The 22606-nt window shown below is 35.2% G+C and overlaps 1 protein-coding gene across 5 annotated transcripts in view; it reads left to right on the plus strand.

The window, feature by feature from the left end:
- The window catches only part of LOC135216235 (laminin subunit alpha lam-3-like), a 567145-nt gene that overhangs the window by 384136 nt on the left and 160403 nt on the right, over positions 1-22606 (plus strand). For 4 of the 5 annotated variants that reach the window (XR_010314834.1, XM_064251389.1, XM_064251390.1 and 1 more), the window contains exons 23-28: positions 5053-5159; positions 11796-11979; positions 12841-12980; positions 14657-14887; positions 15004-15144; positions 21093-21218. Coding sequence is in view for 4 of the 5 variants with exons in the window: in XM_064251389.1 (XP_064107459.1) it covers positions 5053-5159; positions 11796-11979; positions 12841-12980; positions 14657-14887; positions 15004-15144; positions 21093-21218 (929 nt within the window). In the remaining variant the exon portion in view is untranslated. The remainder of the gene's footprint in view (positions 1-5052; positions 5160-11795; positions 11980-12840; positions 12981-14656; positions 14888-15003; positions 15145-21092; positions 21219-22606) is intronic. The other variant, XM_064251391.1, reaches the window with a different exon arrangement.

Here is a 22606-nt window from a genome sequence, read left to right on the forward strand (position 1 = left end):
ATCTTTCGTAAACGGACAGGGCGGAAACCTGGCGAACTTTAAGATGTAGGTGATCAGAGATCATATCTCTCCTGTCTGTTGCTGGGAAAGGTAAAGACGGCCGTTGAAACACGACATTCCTGATTTTATTACTGTTTGATAATGTCGTATATTATTTTTATTAGTGTCATTATTATTCCCTTGCTTCCTTTGATGAACCTTTTTATAAACTAAGTTTTCACAGATATTTTTGACCCTGGCTTGTATTTCAAGGACACAGGTTTATTTAAAGAGCATTGCTTATTTATGTATTTATTTATTTATTTATTTATTTTTAGAAACTCTGGTAAGGACCTTTGGTTTTTAGAAATATCCTTTTAGGTATTTTGGCCGATGCCTAATTTTCGAGGTCACTGATCCTTTTGAATGTCACCATATGGTAGATAGGATTTTGATGAAACTTTCCAGTTAGTTATCATGATTTTGTATTCTGGTAAATTTTTTAAGGTTACATCTTAATTTAAAGGCCAATCACTTATTTTTGTGCTATACATAAAACTTAGTAAGCATGTTCATTGAATTTTTATTATTTTCCTAAATATTTTTTACCCTGTCCTAGTACGTAAGGTCAATTTAAATGCCAAAAGTTTATTTTTTACCTTTTCTTAGATGGCAGATCCATTTACGGGTCAATAGCTTATGTTTCGTGAATTTAATGAAACTTAGCTGGTGTCATCCTCTGGGGCTGGTGATTACTACTCCCAAGAAATTTGACAAGGAACCCCACCCCCCTCCTCCCCCGACTTTATTTTTCTCTTTGTCACGGATATTATACGTCAGGTTATATACAGTTGAAATTTCATTTTACTTGCGTGATTATTGAGGGACCTATAGTAACCTCATGAAGCATTCCTTAAAATTCTTTTTCATTCTTCCCTGAAATGTTTGTAATCAGTATGTAGTTAAAGAACAAGCTCTTGCTATTGCACGTAACCGCTTTTCGTAGGGCATATATTCATGATTCTTGCAATAAACTCAATTCTTCACATTGGCTGGCTTGAAATAAATATCACATGTGCCCGTCAGTTTTCATTATTGGAAGTTTTGATCTAAATCATTTTTGCTAAAGAAAATACAACTGACATTTTTGTGAACGTTAACGATTTTTTTTAGCTATTTTCAAACTGCTGCTGTTTTTTTTTTTTTCTATTGGGTTTGTTTGTTAAGAAAGGCACGTTTAGTAGAGAAACAGTTGAATAATGGAGTTTGGTCAGGAACATAACGGTGGAAAAGAGGAAGGAGGGAAGCTGGGAAATTAGAGGAGGAGGAGGAGGAGGAGGATCAATATCCAACACATGCAAACACTGTTAACCCTTTTTAATTTTTATTTCCCCACAACAAGAAAGGGTTCTAGCATATAATGGGAAAAACTCTCCTGCCAATTATGTGTGTGTGTGTGTTTGTCCATCCGACCTCCACTTCATCTTTCAGCGTTGCGGTGAGGTGGTAGACATGCAAGAAAATTTAACACTTGTCATAAATTGCCTGGTTTCTCCTCTTTCTCTCTCTCGCTGTAGCAAAGATTCCAAGTTTATGTCGGCGTAAGCGAGCTTCGAATAGAAAATAAGGAACAAAAACCTGAGAGGCTTATTCTTTTAAGACAATATATTCTTTTAAACACTTACTACGACGATTGGAATCCTTATAGTGGTAAAGCCTACTTGAGCCTTTGTGATACCTGTTGTTGAACTTGACGTTTGTTTTACTGCCGTTGCTCTCTAGACGATTGTATTATTATTATTATTATTATTATTATTATTATTATTATTATTATTATTATTATTATTATTGTTGTTGTTGTTGTTGTTGTTGTTGTTGTTGTTGTTGTTGTTGTTGTTGTTGTTGTTGAAAAGAATGACAGAATTAAGTGAGTTGATTTAATATATTGTTTTTTCTATTTTACTTACAATTCGCTTCTCAGGTTCAACGATGTTTCTGAGTAACTGGCCAATATTCATAGTGGGAATTTTCAAAAAAATTATAAATGCTGAAGGTAATCTTTTATTAGAACAGGATCTCAGGTCCAGGTCAAGCATGGATCGTCTTCAGTACCGGTATTATTCCGTAGGCACTGACGACGACCTTTAGCATTTATAATTTTTTTTTAAATTCCCAATATGAATATTGGCCAGTTACTCAGAAATATCGCTGAGCCTGAGAAGCGAATTGTAAGAAAAATAGAAAAAAAAAACTATTTATAAAATCAACTCGCTTAATTCTGCCATTTTTGTTAACAGCATTTGCCTAAAAGAGGGTCTTCTACCAAAATATTATTATTATTATTATTATTATTATTATTATTATTATTATTATTATTATTATTATTATTATTATTATTATTATTATTATTTATTTATTTATTTTGTTGTAATCCAAAAAATATTTATTGAAATATCCTTTTTTTAATACTTAAAATTTTAATTGATTACGAAAACACAAGACGGAAACGTCGATAAATACAAATAAGGTCATGATCAGTAGCATATGAGCAATCATTTTACAGATGCGTATAAAGTCACCAATTTCCGCTAATTTCTTGAGTTTTGATATAAGCCATTTTTAACCCCGTCTGGTTCTGTGTTGTATTTTTTGCTTTCTGTTGGGAATCTTAATGAGCTACTTCTGTAGATTTTGCTATGTATCATAATTCTTTACTTATTAACATATTCTCAAACAGGTTGATTGATAAAATTGTCACAAACAGGCCTTGCCTCCTATAAAACTCGTCAAATTACCAGTCACAAAAGGATGAATGTCAAAACAAAACAAGTAAAAAATGCGCCTAACTATCCTCGGCGCCGTCGAGTTTTCTGTACAGCATATAATGCTGCATGAAACTAAGCGACGGCCCATGAAACTTTCAATCACACCCCGGGGGCCTATGTTAGTGGCATCTATAGCGGAGCCAGACGCATGATTATAGCTAACTTAAACCTCATATAAAATAAAAACTACAGGTGCTAGATGGCTGCAATTTTGTATGTTTGATGATTAGAGAGTCGATGATCAACATGCCAATTTGCAGCCCTCTAGCCTTAGTAGTTTATAAGATCTGAGGGCGGGCAGACCGACAGACAAAAAAAAAAAAAAACAAAAAAAAAAAAAAACATCTCAATAGTCATCTTTTACAGAACACTAAAATTAGGCTTATTGTAAACTGCTTATTACTTTTCCAAAGGAAGATATTGTTTTTTTTTTCGCCTAAATTATATCTAATTCAAGTAATATAAAAACACGGTAATTTCAATAACTAGTATACAGAATTGGTTGTACCTTAGATCCTTTTAAATGGCGTCGGGAAATTATCAAGTGGAATGTCCCATTTAGATTCTTAGGTGTCACTTCGGGGATAGTGCTATCGGTTGACTTTTACATCTGAAATATTGGATTTTGTTTTTAAAGATACCGAGAGGACATGACACTGCTTTTATTCTTTTATTTCGGACGTTGGAATTGTCGTAACATTTTCTTTATTTTAGTAAAAACCGAGAAAGGAGACTCATTACAACAAGCCTGGTCTAGCAATAAAAGTATGTTAATGGTCTTCGCTAATTACATACTACATTAATCTCTCTCTCTCTCTCTCTCTCGCACACTCTCCTTTTTATTTTGTCTCACCTCTGTCTCTCTCTCTCTCTCTCTCTCTCTCTCTCTCTCTCTCTCTTTCTTTATTAGTTGCTAGATTTATGCTTATTGTTCTCATTATATTTAAATTAAAGCAATTAGTCTGCTGTTTCTCTTATTTTAATTTCATTTTAACTAGTACGCTTGTACGGATGTCTGCACTGTGTCAGTGTAGATGTGATAAATAAAAGATGGCATTGCTTAATTAAAAAAAAATAAAATGTTCATGTTTATAAGGGTTTTTTTACGGTAGTTTACTTCCGGGGTCAGTCGTCGACCTTACATTAAACACACTCTCTCTCTCTCTCTCTCTCTCTCTCTCTCACCTATTGACCTGAAGTAGTATATTTGATCTTCTTACCTGGAAGGTTCTTTGAACTGGTAGCATATACACATGTTCTGAAAGTAACTATTTTTCCTAGATTCAGTCATTCTTGATGTGTGCAAGTCGTAATGAAACTAGGAACTCACCTAGTAGTTATTTTTTTCTAGACCTGCAGCTTTCGGAGTTAGCGCAAACCAATTTCAAATACTATATGCTGTGATGGATTTAATAATTAAACTGGCGTCACAAGTACGATGGTCATCGAATTCTCAGCACAGTTCCCTAATCGGTACAACAGCATTTTTAATCAAATTTTCCTCCTGAGAATCATTTACTGTAGAAGATTATGATGTAGTATCTTACTAAGATTATATTTAGTGATTTCATATTTCAAACTTATTTTTATCAAACATACAGTTATTTGATTTAAGAAAATATTAGTCAAATTTACATGGTGACTTAATATGATTATCGTAACTGATTCGTTCCAGTAAGAATTCGTCAGGTTTTATTTTTTTTAATTCTTTAATCCCTGTGAAAGTTTTTCTGCTTAAGTATCAAATACTCATCGATTCCATTGGTATATCGTCTTCATAATCATCATCAGCATCATCAAGAGAAGCCTAGTCGTACTGGGCCGCTGGTAACTTGACTAGCGTCGTGCCATGCCGCTCAGATGTGGCGGGTTCGCGTCTCCACCAAGGCCGTGAAAAATCACTGGTTCCGTATCATGATCAGGGTCTGCGGTGGGAGGTTGAACCCAACATTCTTTAGACGCTAGAATTTCGAGTCAATGGCCCCTATGTGTTTGTTCCAGTGATTAGGTTTCATCTAATGAAATATTAATAATAATAATAATAATAATAATAATAATAATAATAATAATAATAATAATAATAATAATAAACACACTGCTGTATTCGAATGATGGAATATTTACTTCATGTGGACATGACTTGCGGGAGTCAACGGGACATCCATCATCATTATATGTATTAATTTTTTCTCGTTTACTCTATTTTTCCCTTGATTTAGTTATTAATTTATATTTTCTTCCTTCCCAGGTTGTGACTGTGACGAGAAGGGCTCCACCAGCCCGTCTTGTGACATCATCAGCGGCCAGTGCGCTTGCAAGAACAATGTTGTGGGCAGAACATGCAGCGCTTGCAAGGTGAGACTATAAAGATAGTTTATGTTCAGGGCAGTGAAAGCTTCGTCAGGCCCGGCGAGTGTTTTTAATTCGTGCTCACACGGCATGCCTTGCTGACGTAATCGAATAACTGCCCCGAGTGTGATTACCTGCCTACAGGGCTCGCGTTCATTATCTTTTATGGCTGTCCCTTCACAGCAAGGTTATGGATATATATATATGTATATGTATATATATATATATATATATATATATATATATATATATATATATATATATATATATATAAAACGGAACAAGGAAAATTACGAAAGTATGGCGGTAGAAGGAAAGAAGTTGCCGAGAACCTTAATACGAGGATTTAAAATTTCACTTTCGGCAAACTCTACGTACAGATTCAAGGCCTCCTGATCTCTTCTCAATATATATATATATATATATATATATATATATATATATATATATATATATATATATATATATATACTTTCGTAATTTTCCTTCTTCCGTTTTCAAAAGCGGAAGTAGGGAATTGGAATAAAAGGGTGAAAGGTTGAATGGTTTGGTGAAAACGGAAGAAGGAAAATTACGAAAGTATGGAGGTAGAAGGGAAGAAGCTGCCGAAAAGTGTAATACGAGGATTTAAAGTTTCACTTTCAGCAAATTCTACGTACAGATTTAAAGCCTCCTGATCCCTTCTCAATACGAAAGAAAATAACAAGCAACTGGAAAACTACTTAGTAGAAAAATCACGGTAACGAGATAAATTACAGAATGAAAGTAAATGTCAAAACATGACGATAACAGATGTCCTTTTCTTGAGGCGGTCTCTTGAATTAATGCTTACATCCGTTTGGGTTGACGATGGAACTGACGCATTGTACAACTATGCAGTAGTTTTTCTCCACCCGATTCATAATACTACAGGTGAAGAGTTCTACCAATAAACGCACTTGACAAGGAATAAAAATTTGTGTGGTTAAATCGCTATTTCATAAAGCGTCGTTATTGGCTCTATTATTATCATTATTATAACATATTCATATTGAAAAAGTAACTAACGTTTACTCTCTTGGTTATATGGTTCTGTACTTTTTATGAAGAGGTTAGCGTGTTCTTGCCGTATCGATGGAAGTGAAAACCACCTGGTTCCCTCGTAGCAAGAATTTAAAACACACATGCACGCAAAAAACACACACACACACACATATTTATATATATATACTATATATATATAATAATAGTGTGTGTGGTGTGTGTGTGTGTGTGTGTGTATGTATGTATGTATGTATTTACGTGTGTGAGTGTGCGCGTGTTAATTGAGGCAAAGTAGAATTCTGTGTTGCAAATTCCCGAAATGTATACTAGTATTGCACACCAGCCCGTTTTTTCCCCCTTGGTTAGCTTAGGTTATTCTTCAAAAACTGTATCCTCGGAAATGAAGAGGCAATTTTGGGTGGTGGGAAACGTAATGAGATTATTTTTAAAAAAGATTCTATGGTTAATTTTAAGATGTAGCGCCCCGCTTCCGCCGCCGCCCCCCCCGCCCCCCCCCCCCCCCCCCCCCCCCCCCCCCGCCCCCCCCCTCCCACCCCCCCCCCCCCCCCACCCCCCCCCCCCCCCCCCCCCCCCCCCACCCCCCCCCCCCCCCCCCCCACCCCCCCCCCCCCCCCCTCCCCAAGAGCGATAGAGAAAGTCTTGATACTTGTTGGCGGCATGGAATGGCATGGCACGAAGGATGCCGTAAACAATCGTTAACAACACCTAAAGAGATATTTTATTGCTATCAAAGAAAATAAAGGAAGAAGGTAATAGGAAAACACGGTTAATATTATAGATATATGTGTTGTGGTGTGGGTGTGTGGTGTGTGTGTGTGTACATATGTGTGTATGTATGTATGTACACGTGTATATATATATATATATATTATATATATGTGTGTGTGTGTGTGTGTGTGTATGTATGTATGTATTTACGTGTGTGAGTGTGCGCGTGTAATTGAGGAAAGTAGAATTCTGTGTTGCAAATTCCCGAAATGTATACTAGTATTGCACCAGCCCCGTTTTTTCCCCCCTTGGGTTAGCTTAGGTTACTTCAAAACTGTATCCTCGGAAATGAAGAGGCAATTTGGGTGTGGGAAACGTAATGAGATTATTTTAAAAAAGATTCTATGGTTAATTTTTAAGATGTAGCGCCCCGCTTCCGCCGCCGCCCCCCCCCCCCCCCACCCCCTCCCCCCCCCCCTCCCCAAGAGCGATAGAGAAAGTCTTGATACTTGTTGGCGGCATGGAATGGCATGGCACGAAGGATGCCGTAAACAATCGTTAACAACACCTAAAGAGATATTTTATTGCTATCAAAGAAAATAAAGGAAGAAGGATAATAGGAAAACACGGTTAATATTTGGCCAGGATTGGAAATGTATGGAAAAACGGAAAGCAAAATACTGTGTCACAGTGCCCGTGACTAAGAGGGGAAACGGTGAGCAAAACTGAAGGAGGCTCACTGGAATGAACAGTGGCTATTTTGTTTCAGTTGCCTCTCAGTGGTGGCCACACAGTAGTTTTTATCCATTCCAGTTTTTAAGTAGAATCTGGTCTTTAGACAATATTGAAAATTACATGATTCTTCAAATATTGAATGTGTGTGTTTTTTTCCTTCTTCTTTTTTCAATTCTCGGTAAGATATATTGAAACTGAACAAAACTTTCAGCACGAAATAATTTTTATCCGAAATCCATTTCAAGACGTCGACTTCAACGGCCGTGCCATTTACTTACTTTTGGAATTATGAAAGTTTTTTATTCTTTTGTTTTTCTCAATTCAGTAGCATTGTTAACAGACATAAGACATATTTGAAGAAGGACTTTTGTTTATCAAATTAACTTTCATTTGGATAACCAAACCATTGTATGAAATATAAAAGAATACTATTCGGACACATTATCCATCATCATCAAGCTGCCGACTACTACTAAGTGTATTTCGCCTTATTTAAAAAATAAAATAAAAAAAAGATAGCGGAGTTGCAAACGTAGAGCTACGGTATCTGAGACAAGTTCATCATCTTCATAACTTTTTTTCGCTAATTTTTTGCCATAGATGTGTATGACAGTAATGGAGAAGCCTAGTAAGTAGCGCTAATTGTAAAAAAAGTTCAACATTCATATGGAGCAGGTTTAGGAAAAAGCGGTACAAATATGGCTACGTTCACGAGGTAGTGCATCTCTCTCTCTCTCTCTCTCTCTCTCTCTCTTCTTTCGAACTCAGGGTCCGGGTTCGATTCCCCGCTCTGCCAACGTGAAAGCAGAGGAATTTATTTCCAGTGATAGAAATTAATTTCTCGGTGTGGTTCGGAACCCACTATAAGCTGTAGGTCCATTTGCTAAGAAACCAATTGGTTCCTAGCCACGTAATATCTAATCCTTTGGGCCAGCCCAAGGAGAGCTGTTGATCAGCTCAGTGGTCTGGTAAAACTAAGATATACTTAACTCTCTCTCTCTCTCTCTCTCTCTCTCTCTCTCTCTCTCTCTCTCTCTCTCTCTAGAGGCAAGTTTACAGATAAGAGTTTATACCGAAGCACGTCGTAACGTTATGAGAATTTCCAATGAAGAATTATTAAATCAATTTGTTGGGAAAAACTCTCTATCGCGAGAGTATATACAATAATAAAAAATGTTACGAGTCCGTGTATAATTTTTAAAACTTACAAAAAGCTTTCGAACCCTTCCCTGGGATCATCTTCAGTCCAAATGACAATTAGGTACACCAGGTAGTGAGGTGAATTTAAAAAACAAACAAGAGTCGTTGAAGATTGTTGGCACCGGTCCATAAATATTAAATCAATGCGGTAGTAGAATGTTGAAATAATTGTTCACTTAGAGTATGGTAAAGACGAAACGAATAATGTATCAAAAGTGAAAAAATACAGTGGATTCTTTGAGAAGCTTTCTGCCCTGCTGCAGGTGTTTGGTCCCGCTATGGAACAGTCATTAATTAACGACAAATAGTTAGTGTTAGTCATCGGAAATTTGTGCTTGATAGAATCAGAAAACTTAAACATTTATATGTTCCAGCCATAAGTCACACATACACACATACAATGCATTATATTCCTATGACGGCCAACTCACGTCTGCAAAACTTTTAGCATTAGCGGCCTTAGAATGCTGACTGAATCAATCATTTAAAACCTGGTTGCGTGGATATTGTTGACCAGTAGTGTTAACTTAGGTCAAGGAAATTTTGGCAAGATAGTGGTAAATTGTTTAATTGTTGTTTCTAACGATAGGATGTCGTAACTAGATGAATGTAACACTGTACAAAGAAGTGCTGAAATATATGCGAATCGGTAGGCCAAGTACATGCGTTGATTAGTCACGTACTTTTAACGGCAAGATTTATATTTTATTTAGAAATTATTGCGAACTTTTAGCTTATGCTAAATTTGATATTTTCAAGGAGTTTACTAATAGATGAACAGCTGTGATGTTATAAATCCATGCTGGCCAAACGCCATAACGCTAAACGATCGGTGAGACACCTTTATCCTTTTGAATCGTTGTATTGGTTACATACTTGAAGGTAAATGCAAAATCGAAGTAACATCCTATATAAAAGAAAAATATAATGTTCATTTCAGGTATGCTGGTGACTCTTAATATTTTTTTGCAGTGAACAAAAAAAAAAAAAAAAAGATTTAAAGAGCTTGTGCTGTTCAGGTAACAGGTATAAGACGTATAGCATGGACCAATGAATTGGGTCTTCTATGGTTGGCCTTTGTAAATGACAGGATTAAGAACTTTGGAGTAATCAAAGGTGACCTCAGTCTAAATGAAAAGTTTGTTACTGATACATGTATGAGAGAACTAAATTAGTATGGATCTAACGTCTTTGTACGAGAAGTACAACTTCTAATTGTTTTTCTGTTCTGAAATCGGGTTCTTAACACATACTTATCCCATGCATTATGCTTGGTAATTTATTTTGTCATTTGTCATTAGAGGTGTTCCTGGTGAGCCTCTGTAAATCTTTTTGAAGATGATATATACATGTACTGTGATGTATGAATTTATTGCATATGATGCTGATAAAGTTATGTTACGATGAGGCACCTGTGACCCTTGACAGATACCATGTGTTGCCGTTATTATTACAATTATAATTATACTGCCGTAGAAATTATCATAAATATTGAAGTTCAAAGAAAGCACAGTAGCTCAAAAGTGACGCTATATGATTTCGGAAGATTTCACTCAAAAGTTATGAGTAGGCAACTAACATAAACAAATTTATTTCTGCTTTGAATGCAAAAGCATATTTATTTCATAATATAAGGCTGTAAAAAGATTCATATATATTCCAAAAAAGCTTTCTAAGGATTCAATCCATCATATTTGTCTATATATGTCTAAATTGTAAGAATTAATTACGTAATGCAACTTACCAAAAAATAGTGATGAATTACTTCCAAACCTTCGTGAATTAAGAGCCGATGCGTTCTGCAGAAAGTGTTTATAAGACCAGGTTTGAATGTTAAGACTACATTTTTTTTATATAAAAATTGAGGAAAGCAATCTTTCATAACATTGTGTCACTGTTGAATTAAAACTACAAGATTTTAAATTCAGTGCTAATGAATTATTTATATTTATATGCGTTGACTGTGGACAAACAGATAATTACAGAGTATTAATTGAAACATCCACTTACATCAACCTGTGGGTGTAACCATGAAAGGTGACAGGCTGACAAGACAGCTGCGTTGTCTTAAAGGCTAGGCCCAGACCTCGGTCTTGTTAACAACTTAACTGATTTTTGCGTAGTGTGATTAAAATTCCTGATATACTGGGATACTTCATTTTCACGTCAAATACATGGACCAAATGTATTTCAGATCGCGTATCGCGGTATTGCAAGCCCATCATTGCTTGGGCAAACACTTGAAGACATTGGTTAAATTCGAGAAGTTGCAGAGCTTTTGATATAGTACAAATACAACACTGCAAATACCGATAAATTCAAGAAGTTGCAGAGCTTTAGATGTACAAATACAACAGTGCAAATACCGATCAAGGATGCAAATATTTAATATTTTGAATAGCGTCAGTCGGAACTAAAACATTGCAAATTATAGCTGAATCATGAGAATTCTCTTGATATTAATATTGTTGGCTGCGATGATAACTTAGAATTATTTGCGTATGCTAATGGAGAATTTTAAAATAAAAAGTACGTTTGTTGTCGATTATTGTGATATTAAGGATTTGACAAGTTACATGGAACACAGTGTGGCTCAGTTTGTTTGTTTGTTTGTTTATTTTTTTGCCATGCCCCTAGGTTAGGGAAGTTAGTTAGTTACTCTACAGTAATTTGGGTGTGGGAAACATAATGAAAAACACATGTGTGAGTTTTGCATCGTTAGATCCTGCTTAACACACGCAAGTGAAAGATGAATTTATAAAGATGAAAAATATATTTTGGTTAAGGATGTGTTAAGCATCATTTTGGTGACAGACAAATTTGCTATAATCCCTTAGTAGGCCTGGTTCACGTCACCTTTATTTAAAAGGAATACTAGTTACTAAGTTGGACTGAGTATCTTGCTGTACGCTAAAATCATTCACACAAGTAATATCTTGAACATTTTCTTTTCAGCCTGGTTTCTGGGGTCACGTGAGAGGTACTGGATGCACCCAGTGCGACTGCCACCAGGTCGGTAGCATAAGTCATCAATGCGACGATGCCACAGGGCAATGTCGGTGTCGACCTGGCGTGGGAGGACCGCGGTGTGACACTTGCCTACCTGGGTACTGGGGATTCTCGCGACAGGGATGCAAACGTAAGGAGTTAATCTCTCTCTCTCTCTCTCTCTCTCTCTCTCTCTCTCTCTCTCTCTCTCTCTCTCTCACACACACACACACACACGCTTCATACATAAAGTTTGGCTTTTGCTAGAAATCTTACACATTTTCAGTACGCGCTGTCTAATGTCTTAATAAATTCACAATTGCCGCATTAATAATTTTGTTCATATCCGTAAAATAAAAAAAAATAAAAAATTCCTGATACAAAAAAAAAAAAAAAAAAATTACAGTCCAGTTAAACTTTCCAATCTCTGTATGTAATGATAATTTTCCACAACACTCAAAAGACCCCTCAATCCCTTTAAGACACTTCAAGAGTTAATCAAGACCTATTTTGAGCTTATCTTTTAATATAACTTGTAAAACTTTATTCATCCCCAATTTTGTCATGTGAATGGTATAGTTATTTATTGCTGATGTATCTGCTTTGTTAAAAAGGACGTCTCTTTCTGAGAAATTTTGTAATTTCTTCAAATTGAATTATATCACGTGCATTATGTTGCTGTGCAATTTCTTGTATGAAATTTTGTGATTGCTACACAGGAAGTTCATTGTTCTTAGACTCTGTGGTATACAGAAAAAATGAATTTGTAAGCCCTGTGTTTTAAATATTATTATTATTATTAATTATTATTATTATTATTATTATTATTATTATTATTATTATTTTATTATTATTATTATTATTATTATTATTATTATTATTATTATTAGAATGCCCATAATGTAGAATAAAAAAAAGAGGAAATTCAATTGCGGTTTTAGTAAGATAACCATTATATAGGATATGCGAATGGCAGTTATTTGCAGTTCTCTGAAGAATTTATCTTTTGCAGCTTGTGAGCCCTGCAGCGGCCCAGGTCGTTTCTGTGACCCATCCTCTGGGCGATGTATTTGCCCAGAGAACACCGAGGGAGATCGATGTGAGAGGTGCTCTCCTGGATCTTGGGATTACGATGCGTCCAGAGGTTGCAAGGTTGGTATTAAGCCGGCCATACACGTGCAGTTTTAACTGACAGTTATGACTGTGCAGTTATAACTGGACACAGTTTAAACTGACGTCAGTTAAAAATGAAATGCACACACACACACACAGTTCAATCCCTCAGTTTTTACCATGGATTCCGAGAAGTACGATCTTGTGCTCTCGATGTATTCTTTGTAATGCTACAAACAAATAGAAAAATAAAACTAAAAGCGTAAACAGTGGTGCAAAAAGTGGTTACTGAGGCGAAATCAATTTTCTGATATTAAATTATTAAAGGAATTAAGTGAAGAACCAATTGATTTTCTCAATTATTTGCACATGACTGGAACTGTACCAAAAGTTGCTTCCGCTTTGTTTACGTGCTATCTCAACAAACTGTACTCACCGCTACCACCTGTAGAAATGAGAAATTGAGAACTGCACAGTTACGAATCCCCCCACACACGCTCAGTTCAGTTACTCCTTTCAGTTAAAAATATGGAACATTGCATTTGTCTCAGTTTAACTGTACAGTTTTGTTGAACTGACGAAATGAGCAACTGAGATACCCACACACGTGCAGTTTTAACTGTCAGTTTATAAAACTAATCAGTTTATCACTGTCAGTTAAAACTGCCACGTGGCCGGCCTTAAGGCGAGTTTGCAGTGCTAGGATAAGATAGAGGTTGCAAAACTGCAATGCCAGTATGAGGTAGAAATGACAAGACTGGTACAAGTACAAAATTATAGGTTGGTAGGAGGAACAGGTTGCAAGGCTTATATTAAGGCTAGACTGAAGTTTTGCAAAACTGGTACAAGGCGGGAGTTGCAAGGCTGATATTAGGGCGATTGTTGGTAGGCAGCAGTGATGGTAACATTGTCATGAATCAGTGAGTGCAAAGGTTGTATGAGGCAGAGGTAGCAGTAGGTACCGATATTATGGCCAGATCACAGTGTAGTTAGGAAGAAAATCTGCAGAGTTTGTCAAGTTTCTGTGATTAGGAGGATACAATATTGATTTCAAGGTTAGCTGCAGTACTGGAATGAATGTGGCTACATGCTTGGTGTAAGTGTGAGGGAAATATACTCTCTTTGGTATGAGGATGAGACGGCAAGGTTGGTGTCAGGACGCGATTCAGGCTTCATGTTAAAGTTGAAGAAGTGATATAAGAGTGAAGTAATGGTACACGATTACTATTGAGGGAAGATTGTAATTTCTGTATGATGATGAGTTTCCATTGATGGTATTAAATGAAGTTGTAAGGTTGTTATGGGGATGAGGTTGTAAGTTTGCAGTTTTGGTGTCTGAAAAGTTTGACACTATAAGTTTGTCTTGAGGAGGCATGTTGGAATTTGAAATAGGATTATCAATCTTTTTTTTTATTTCAAATACCTCTTATATTGCTATGTACATTGAAAAGTTTTTCTGATAACAGCACTCTGAGGATAGTGACTTGTTTTAAAGATCTGTTCTTACTTTAGTTTTTTCTTGGCGTACTGTATTTCCACATCTGCTGTTTGTGAGAGCATCAGAGACCCACTGGATTTTTATGAAACGCCCATTCATTTCAGTAAATAGGCTTCTGATTATTGGTATACCCTATCATTGAAATAATCATAGATGTTCTTCTTTTGTTTTGCATAATGTAAATGGTCAGTGATTAAATCGTTTATTGGTTCCACAGCCCTGCAACTGCTCTGGAGCTGGTGCCATCACCCGCCAGTGCGATTCCCGAACTGGTACGTGCGTTTGTAAGGAAGGCTATGAAGGAGAGCACTGTGGCAAGTGCAAATTTGGCTTTTATGGTTTCCCTCTCTGCACCCCATGTAACTGCAACATGGCTGGTACTAACCCCCATAACTGTGATAGCAAAGGCCGATGCCAGTGTGATCGAAGTGGACAGTGCCCCTGCAAAGTAAGTAAAGTGTTTTCAGAAATAATTCCGTATCATTTTCTTTTTAATATGAAATGAGTTATGGATTTTATTTAATGGCAGCGAGGCTAATCTCTGTTTTCATTATATCTTTCCAGGCCAATGTCGAGGGTCTTAGATGTGGTAAGTGTGAGGGTGGGACATTTGGGCTGTCGATAGATAATCCCTCAGGTTGCACAAGCTGCTACTGCTTCACGCGAACGAACAAGTGCACACAGGCTGATCTCACTTGGTCTCAGGTACGACTCTGGGTTTAGAGGGATATGCACAATTCATTAGTTAATGTAGATGTGGTACCATTGTGGATACTAGACTTAGCAGTCTTTTAGAAAATTGCATGTGGTCTTTAAGCATTTCGAGTATCAGTGTTTGTTCGTTTTTGCAGATTTTTATTTTTCTTTCACTGTTACACATGATACTCGTTTCTACCATTCCTTGCTGTATTTTTTTCCTCTTTCTCAAGACCTGTCCGCACTAGGAAACATTATTTACAAACAAAGTTTCCGAACAATGTTTGCAAACTGTTTGCAAACAATGTTTCCTGTCCAGACCTCAGATGTCGGCAGGATAGTTGTCGGTGCAGTAGCCTCTGTATTTACTTGGCTATTTTAATGCACTCGAGGAGGGATAAGAAAAAGAAATAGAGATCGTGAGGAAGTCTTTAGAAAAAGGAGCCTATCATGCTGACTTGCTTCTGGCGGAATTGAAAATAGATACATATATACACGTATACATACATACACACACGCACACGTATATATATATACATACACATTGTACATGCATATATAATACATTATACATGTGTTTATATACATATACGCACAGAAATACTAAATGTTTTCCATTCTGGATGGGAAACAAATATGCGGTGAAAAGTGTAATGTTTCCTAGTGTGGACAAGCCTTTAGAATCATATAGTATAGGAAATGTTGTGCCCTGCTTATCTTTTTCTCTTTATGGGTGCCCTATGAAAAGTCTGTCGAGGAGCCACTAGACTTTATAAAAACCAACTTGGGCATTGAAACGTGACAACATTGCATGAGAAATAAATATGATAGTGTGAATGTGATTCTGATCATCAAATGCATAAGGTCCTTTGTTTGCGTATTGTTTACTGTACTTACATCACTCCAACACAAGACTTGCAAGAGTGATAACATACACAGGACTTCCACTTTTAAGGAGTGCTTAGGTGCACTCTTATTGATATGTACTCTCCACTTATAGTTTGTTTAGCCTGCTGCACCTGATATGGTAAAGGTCTTGGATTTTGCATTGTATGGTTCGTGATGAACTTTAAACAAGACTTTTCATAATTCTCTAACTTGTAAAGAGCATGTATGAATATCTCTTGATTTTCCAGCTTGGGTAAACTGTTTTAACAGCTTTGCACTTATGCAAATTTTAATTCATTCAAAATTTTAAAGCAACAGTATGCTTAGGAAAGATTATAATAGGAGCCAGTTGAAGATGCCATATAAAAGGTGATGGTAGTTTTTACTTTGGTGGCCTACATGTTCTTGCTATTATTTATTTTTTTCTGGGAACTTTCCTATACACGTACCTGTATTAATCTCTTAATTAGAACCTGTTCCTGAAACGCTGGAATTTTTCCAATATTGCAGTCTCACTGTCACTCTTTTGAAAAAGTATACCTCATGCTGTATCTTCTACCAGTAATGCATATACTATTTTGTTTACACCGTAAACACAACTTAGTGTTCGGCCCTGTCAACAGTGTGGAAATTTTCCAATTCGTAGCTAGTTGTTTTTACCACTCTTTACCTCTAAATGTAGGTTACATTTTTAATTAGCTGATTCATTATCAAAAGTATTACCCCTTCATCAATGTTCATAGCATTTTATTATCTTTCTTTTTTATTGACATTTTAAAAGGCAGAGCTACTCACCCCCAGCCTTAGTACACCAAAGTAAACCAAACATGAGGTGGTGCATTGCCTATTGTTGTTGGACTTGGTATAAAAGAAGAAAATATATTCACCGCATATCAATACAAGGTGTACATATATATTATTTTCACCAACTATTTCAAACATTTTAATCTATTTTGAATTACAAGTTTTACTTGTAGACATCAGGAGGCATGCTCAGTAGTAAAATATTCGATAGTTAAGAAGTTGTTCAGTGTCCAAGTAATTTCAAAAAGCTTAATTAGATAGTTAGGGAATATAGATAGCTTTATTTTTATTCCATATGGAAAGTTTAAATGCTCTATCCTTTCTGTATATCTCTTATGGGGAGATATTTGCAAATACGTGGTAAAGGTTCTCCAGAACTTAGTTAATTGGAAATATGTTTAAATAAAGATTTTCTTTCCTTTCCCACCAGTAAACACTCAGATTAACTATTACAGTGTCATAGATGATTACCATACACATACTATGTTCAACAATTGTTAAGACATTGGGTTTGTAAGGTATGAAAAATGCAAATTGATTACAAATTTGCCATTTCTACCAACTAATTTCAGTTTTTGGTATACTAGGCTTGTTACGATTATCCAGCAAGTATGTTATTTGAGCACATTCATCCAGTTAATATTTCTGCACTATCTGAAGAAAACAATAAATTGTTAGAATCTGGTCTAATAGTACTAGTACTGTAAAAACTATAAATGTTATATAGGAATCATGTTGCTTATTTTTAAGGTATGATGATGTCATGCACATTGTCAGAACTAGCTGAAAGTCCTGAAAACTGAGAGCGATTTACAATTTTTTATGATCATTGGTTGAAAAAACCAGTAACTTTGACATCCGAAAATTCAGTGATGGTTTTATACCCAACAGGGTATAAAATTAACCATCCACAACCAAAGTGTTCAAACAACTCTGGGAGATGAGATGCATTTATGATGAATTTGTTCCCAAACTCTGGAGAAATAAAGCTATGTATGCACTTTGCCTATAATTGAAAATGGCTTCAGACACCTTCCATCTCTCTCTTAAGAATAATAACCACCATTGTGTCATCCAAAGGTTGATGTTAATTTCAGTCATCAACCCTAGTCTCTTCATCATTGTGGTCACAAAGGGATTGGTTCCATAACTTGCTGCCACCTTTGAAGTCATTTTCAACTAAACTGTTAGGTGCTAAACCATCATTCCTGTGGCCATTTAAACAATGTATTTAGCAGTTTTTTTGCAGGCATTTTGTGTGGAAATTTTTTTTACCCTGTATGTGATCCACAGTGAATGTTTGCTAAGCAATGTAGGCCATCATGTATCGTTGGTGTCCCAAAAGACATCTCTCTCCACTCTCTGACCTTCATATTTTAGTGGATCCTTCTTTATTATTTTGTATGTGGAAAGAATTCATTCAAATTTTTTCAATATCACTTGGTATAAATTTGTGCTCTGAACGTACCATGAATCAGTGAACTGAATTTCATGAATTGTCTCAGCTGTAAGGACTTTCTCAGGAACTATAGAGACACCTCGTCAGAGGAGCGCTAGGCCATGAAGTGTAACCAACCCTAATCTGCAGAACCTTAAAAGGAATCTTTAAAATCTTTAAGACAAGTCGCCCTTAATAGATATATGATAAAAACAGTTTGATTTTCGTCGCCTAAGCATATGAGTGAATTGCATGGGTTCTTTATTAAAGTGCCCCTTTTTTATATGATTACTCTCTTTGAGGCTACTTATGCCTTTGACTTTATGATGAAGAATAAATGATGTAGCAGTACTCCTTGCTTTCCATTATCTTGGATATTTCATAGTACAGGGTGAGAAGCTCTGTCCAATAAGAATTCTATACTTTGAATAGTACACTAATTTGTTCAGAACTATTTATCCCATGGAGAATTAACAAGAATACCATTTTTTATATGAGGCAAATAATCTTATAGGTTTGTAGATTTGTCTAAAGGTGAATTATAATGGAAGGAAAGAGACAGTGCATAAATTTAGACCTTTATTCATATACCTGTATGTTCTTTTCAAATGCCTGTCTGTTGCATAAGTTTTTGAAGCACCATTAAATTTCATTTGACGGATGTCTTTCACAGTTTCTAGAAAACTTTCTTAAGTGGCCTATACTTTCGGGTAAACAAGCGATCATATAGCCAGCATCATCAGCGCTTCTTGTACAGTACATCTTTAACACTGGGTGCTTCAATTTTGTGTGTTATCTGTTTGTACTGTTACATATGAGGATCATTCAATATTCTCTCTTTACATTTGTCATTCAATCTGTTAAAGAGAGCCTCCACTATATAAATGGACACACCATATCTGTTTTACGAATTGATGTGTTCAGTTTAATTTTTCAAAGTACGTAGTTAGCTCTTCTCATAAAGTTTATATAATACAGTGTCTATTCATCTGTAAAACTGTTGTAAATTTGAGGTGAATTCTTCTTTTTCATATAACATACGTATGATATTTCCATTTGGATAGCTGGAAGAATTTGGCTTCTTTTATTTTAAATCTTCAACTAATAGAGTATGATTGGGTTAAATGGTTACTTTTCTCATAGGTGTTGGTACTTTTATATATCATCAAACAATGGACTTTTAGCATAGGTCTGATAATGGAAATATCTTTTTTGGGGATTCTGATGGGGTTTGTTAATCCTGCCTTGATAATTTGTATCATCTAGTATAATTATGAGTGCTTATAAGTTGTATGCAAGTATATATGTATATATATCCTCCCTGTTTGACTAGAACAAATGAAAGAGCATGAAGGTAATTGTGCCACAGTTTTTTAAGTTGCTTATGGGCACCTCTGAATTTTCATTTCTTTACTAATTTGAATGAATGTTAACCCTGACGGAGTTTTTATTCACAAAAAGCTAATTTTTCCAATCATACCAGCATGCTTGAGCTCTTCTTGTATATTGTATGTTTGGCGATACATACCTTAGAACTTTTTTTTATTAGTATTTGATTAGTCTGTAACGTGAACTAAATAGTGATCACAAATATTTCTTATACTTTTATTTACTTACAGTGTACAAGTATGTAAACATGACACTTTGTTAAACAATGATAATGCTAGGCATAATTTCCTCTTTTTTTAAAAAAGACTGAGTGATTTATTTTCTGTTGGCATGGAGACTAGATTTTTTGTTCAGTGAGGCTGATTTTGATTTTGTACTTGTAACGAGGGATGTACTGTTTCTAAATTTCTGCAGCTTTAATATATCAAATTCTTCTGAAATTTAGTTTCCAAAATTTCTTGATGGAGAATATCATTGTGAAGAGCTGGTTCCAAATGTCTAAAATCCATGTTAATTATCAGCTACAGTATGTAGTACAATGAACAATTAGCATAATACATCATCATTTCAAAATAATAAAAGCCTTTAATTTTAAACCTTTATACTATTTTTAGTTGGGGCTTAACTGTTGGTTGTAGGTTTTGAATTCTGTTAGTTTTGGACACAATAAAGAAATATAAAACTTTTATATTTCTTTTTATAATATGTTTATTTTCTTCAGAATATGAAATGCACCTTGGGTGTACTTTGTAATAAATATCAAACTAAGTGATGACAGTTTTATATTTCTTTTTATAATATGTTTATTTTCTTCAGAATATGAAATGCACCTTGGGTGTTCTTTTTAATAGATATCAAACTAAGTGATGACAGTTAAGTATTCAGTTACAATTGTAGCACCTCACTGTTGAATCAGCTTCATTGTTTTATACAGATATCATTGTCAAAATAAGATTTGTATTCACTGTGAAAAGATAAGAGGATAAAAAAGTCACCCTTGGTAAAACAACTACATACATATCTTGGCATACAGGACATATTTGAGAAAATAGCTTTAAAAGAAAAGGGGAACCAGAAAATGATATAATAAAAGCTGGGAAAATTGGACCACAGTACTATACTACATAGAATCAAAACAGTTATGTGCAAGCTGTCTAGTTTGTCACCAACATTGTCAGATACTGAGAGGTTAATTGGACTCTTACTTTTAGCTTGTTTATTGGAGCTTGGTTTGGAGTTTAATTTGTTATGGAAATTCAGAAATTCTGAGTATTCAACTTTGTATACATGGGACATTCTAAACTATAAAACACATTGTTTTGTTACATTCTAATATTAATTTTGGCATAGCCCCTTTACATAACACCATCTTTCACATAATCACCATCATTTTAACTCACCACCATCACAAGGACCATCCTCACCAACACCTTTACAGCTGATGATGATGAGTCACCGGATCTTAACCATCGAGTATCGACCGCCAGGACACAGAGTAGCATCCTATCGCCCAACTGTAACAGTATTCCGTCCATGGAACACGCAGGAGATATGTTACATTAATGTAATTATTGCAAGCTGCCAGCTGTAAAAAATCCATGCTATACTTGGCCATTTATTCTATGTTTTATGGTGTTATGTTGTAAATGTCAACATACATATACACAAATTATAGTTTACAGTAGATTTTGTGGATGAGATGATATTGATGTACTGTACTGAAATGTCTGATGTTTTCTTGTTGCTTTTGTAAGTTTGCCATGCCTGCCTTTTGAGCTGATTGATGCATTTCAGCATTGTCTTGTTTGCAATGAATGGTATTTAGGGTTGCTTGTCTAATACTGTGCTATTTTGCATATGTCATGATTTATGCATAGATATATTTTTGTTCTAAATGTCTGTAGCTGTTAAATATTCATCTATGCTGTATGTTTGTTTGATATGATTCCATTCCTTTGTTAAGTATTTATTGCGGAGATATGTGTTTAATGCATTTTAGTCTTAAGAATTGATAATATTTAATTTACTTCCACTTTCTATATACGTATACGTATAATAAATGTGATCCAAAGTTATATTAAACCAACTATGTTCCCTGAATTATAAGCTTTTCATCATCATGTACTATATGGTACACAGAAACTTTTAGGTCTAGAATTTAGACGACCTTTTTACTCCTTGCTTTTTATCAGAATTCCATTTTAATTCCATCTTCATATACTATCTCAGTAAGTAATTTTTGTCTTGTGTTTGAACAATGTATTTACTTTTTCTTTCTTTATGCATTGTCGAAAATGAATAAGACTATATATTAAACATAATGTAATAGTACTTAAGGCAAACGAGTTTTCGGTTTTTAAGTATGACTGTCTTTTACTGTGCGTTTTCTGAAACAGTATTCATGATTATTGTAACTAAAGTGGTAGGACTCTATCATGAAGGATCATCTAGCCAGGTTACGTACTTGAATGAATTTCCCACCTAACAAAACACTTCTGCATTGTTCCCAATTCTCATGGAGTAACAGCATTTGCTACTCATTTATGTACATTTTAATATAAATTCTAGAGAGCATATTCACTTTTATTCATGTCTTGTAATTGTTAGGAGAATGCAAAAATCCATCTTAGATAAAGTACAGCAGGGGTTGCAGCAGTGGAAGGTTCTTGCCCTTTAAACTTTTCAAAAAGGAACTCCAGATGAGCTAAACATTATATACAAAGCATTACCTCCACAAATTTAGTTGTTATATTACCACATTACTGCATAAGTAACATTCTTGATAAAACTAAGGAGATTGCCACTAATCATGAGATTGTCTCAAACTTGGGGAAGAATTTGAACCAAGTTACTAGAAATTTTAACCAAGTTAGTAAATCAGAGAATTCAGAAACTGAGTGTGAAGATAAATAACTTTCTGATTCAGCTCTAGAAAAAGTAGGAGAAATATTG

This window comes from Macrobrachium nipponense, chromosome 6 (assembly GCF_015104395.2).
Source record: "Macrobrachium nipponense isolate FS-2020 chromosome 6, ASM1510439v2, whole genome shotgun sequence".
In the NCBI taxonomy this organism is placed as follows: Eukaryota; Metazoa; Arthropoda; class Malacostraca; order Decapoda; family Palaemonidae; genus Macrobrachium; species Macrobrachium nipponense.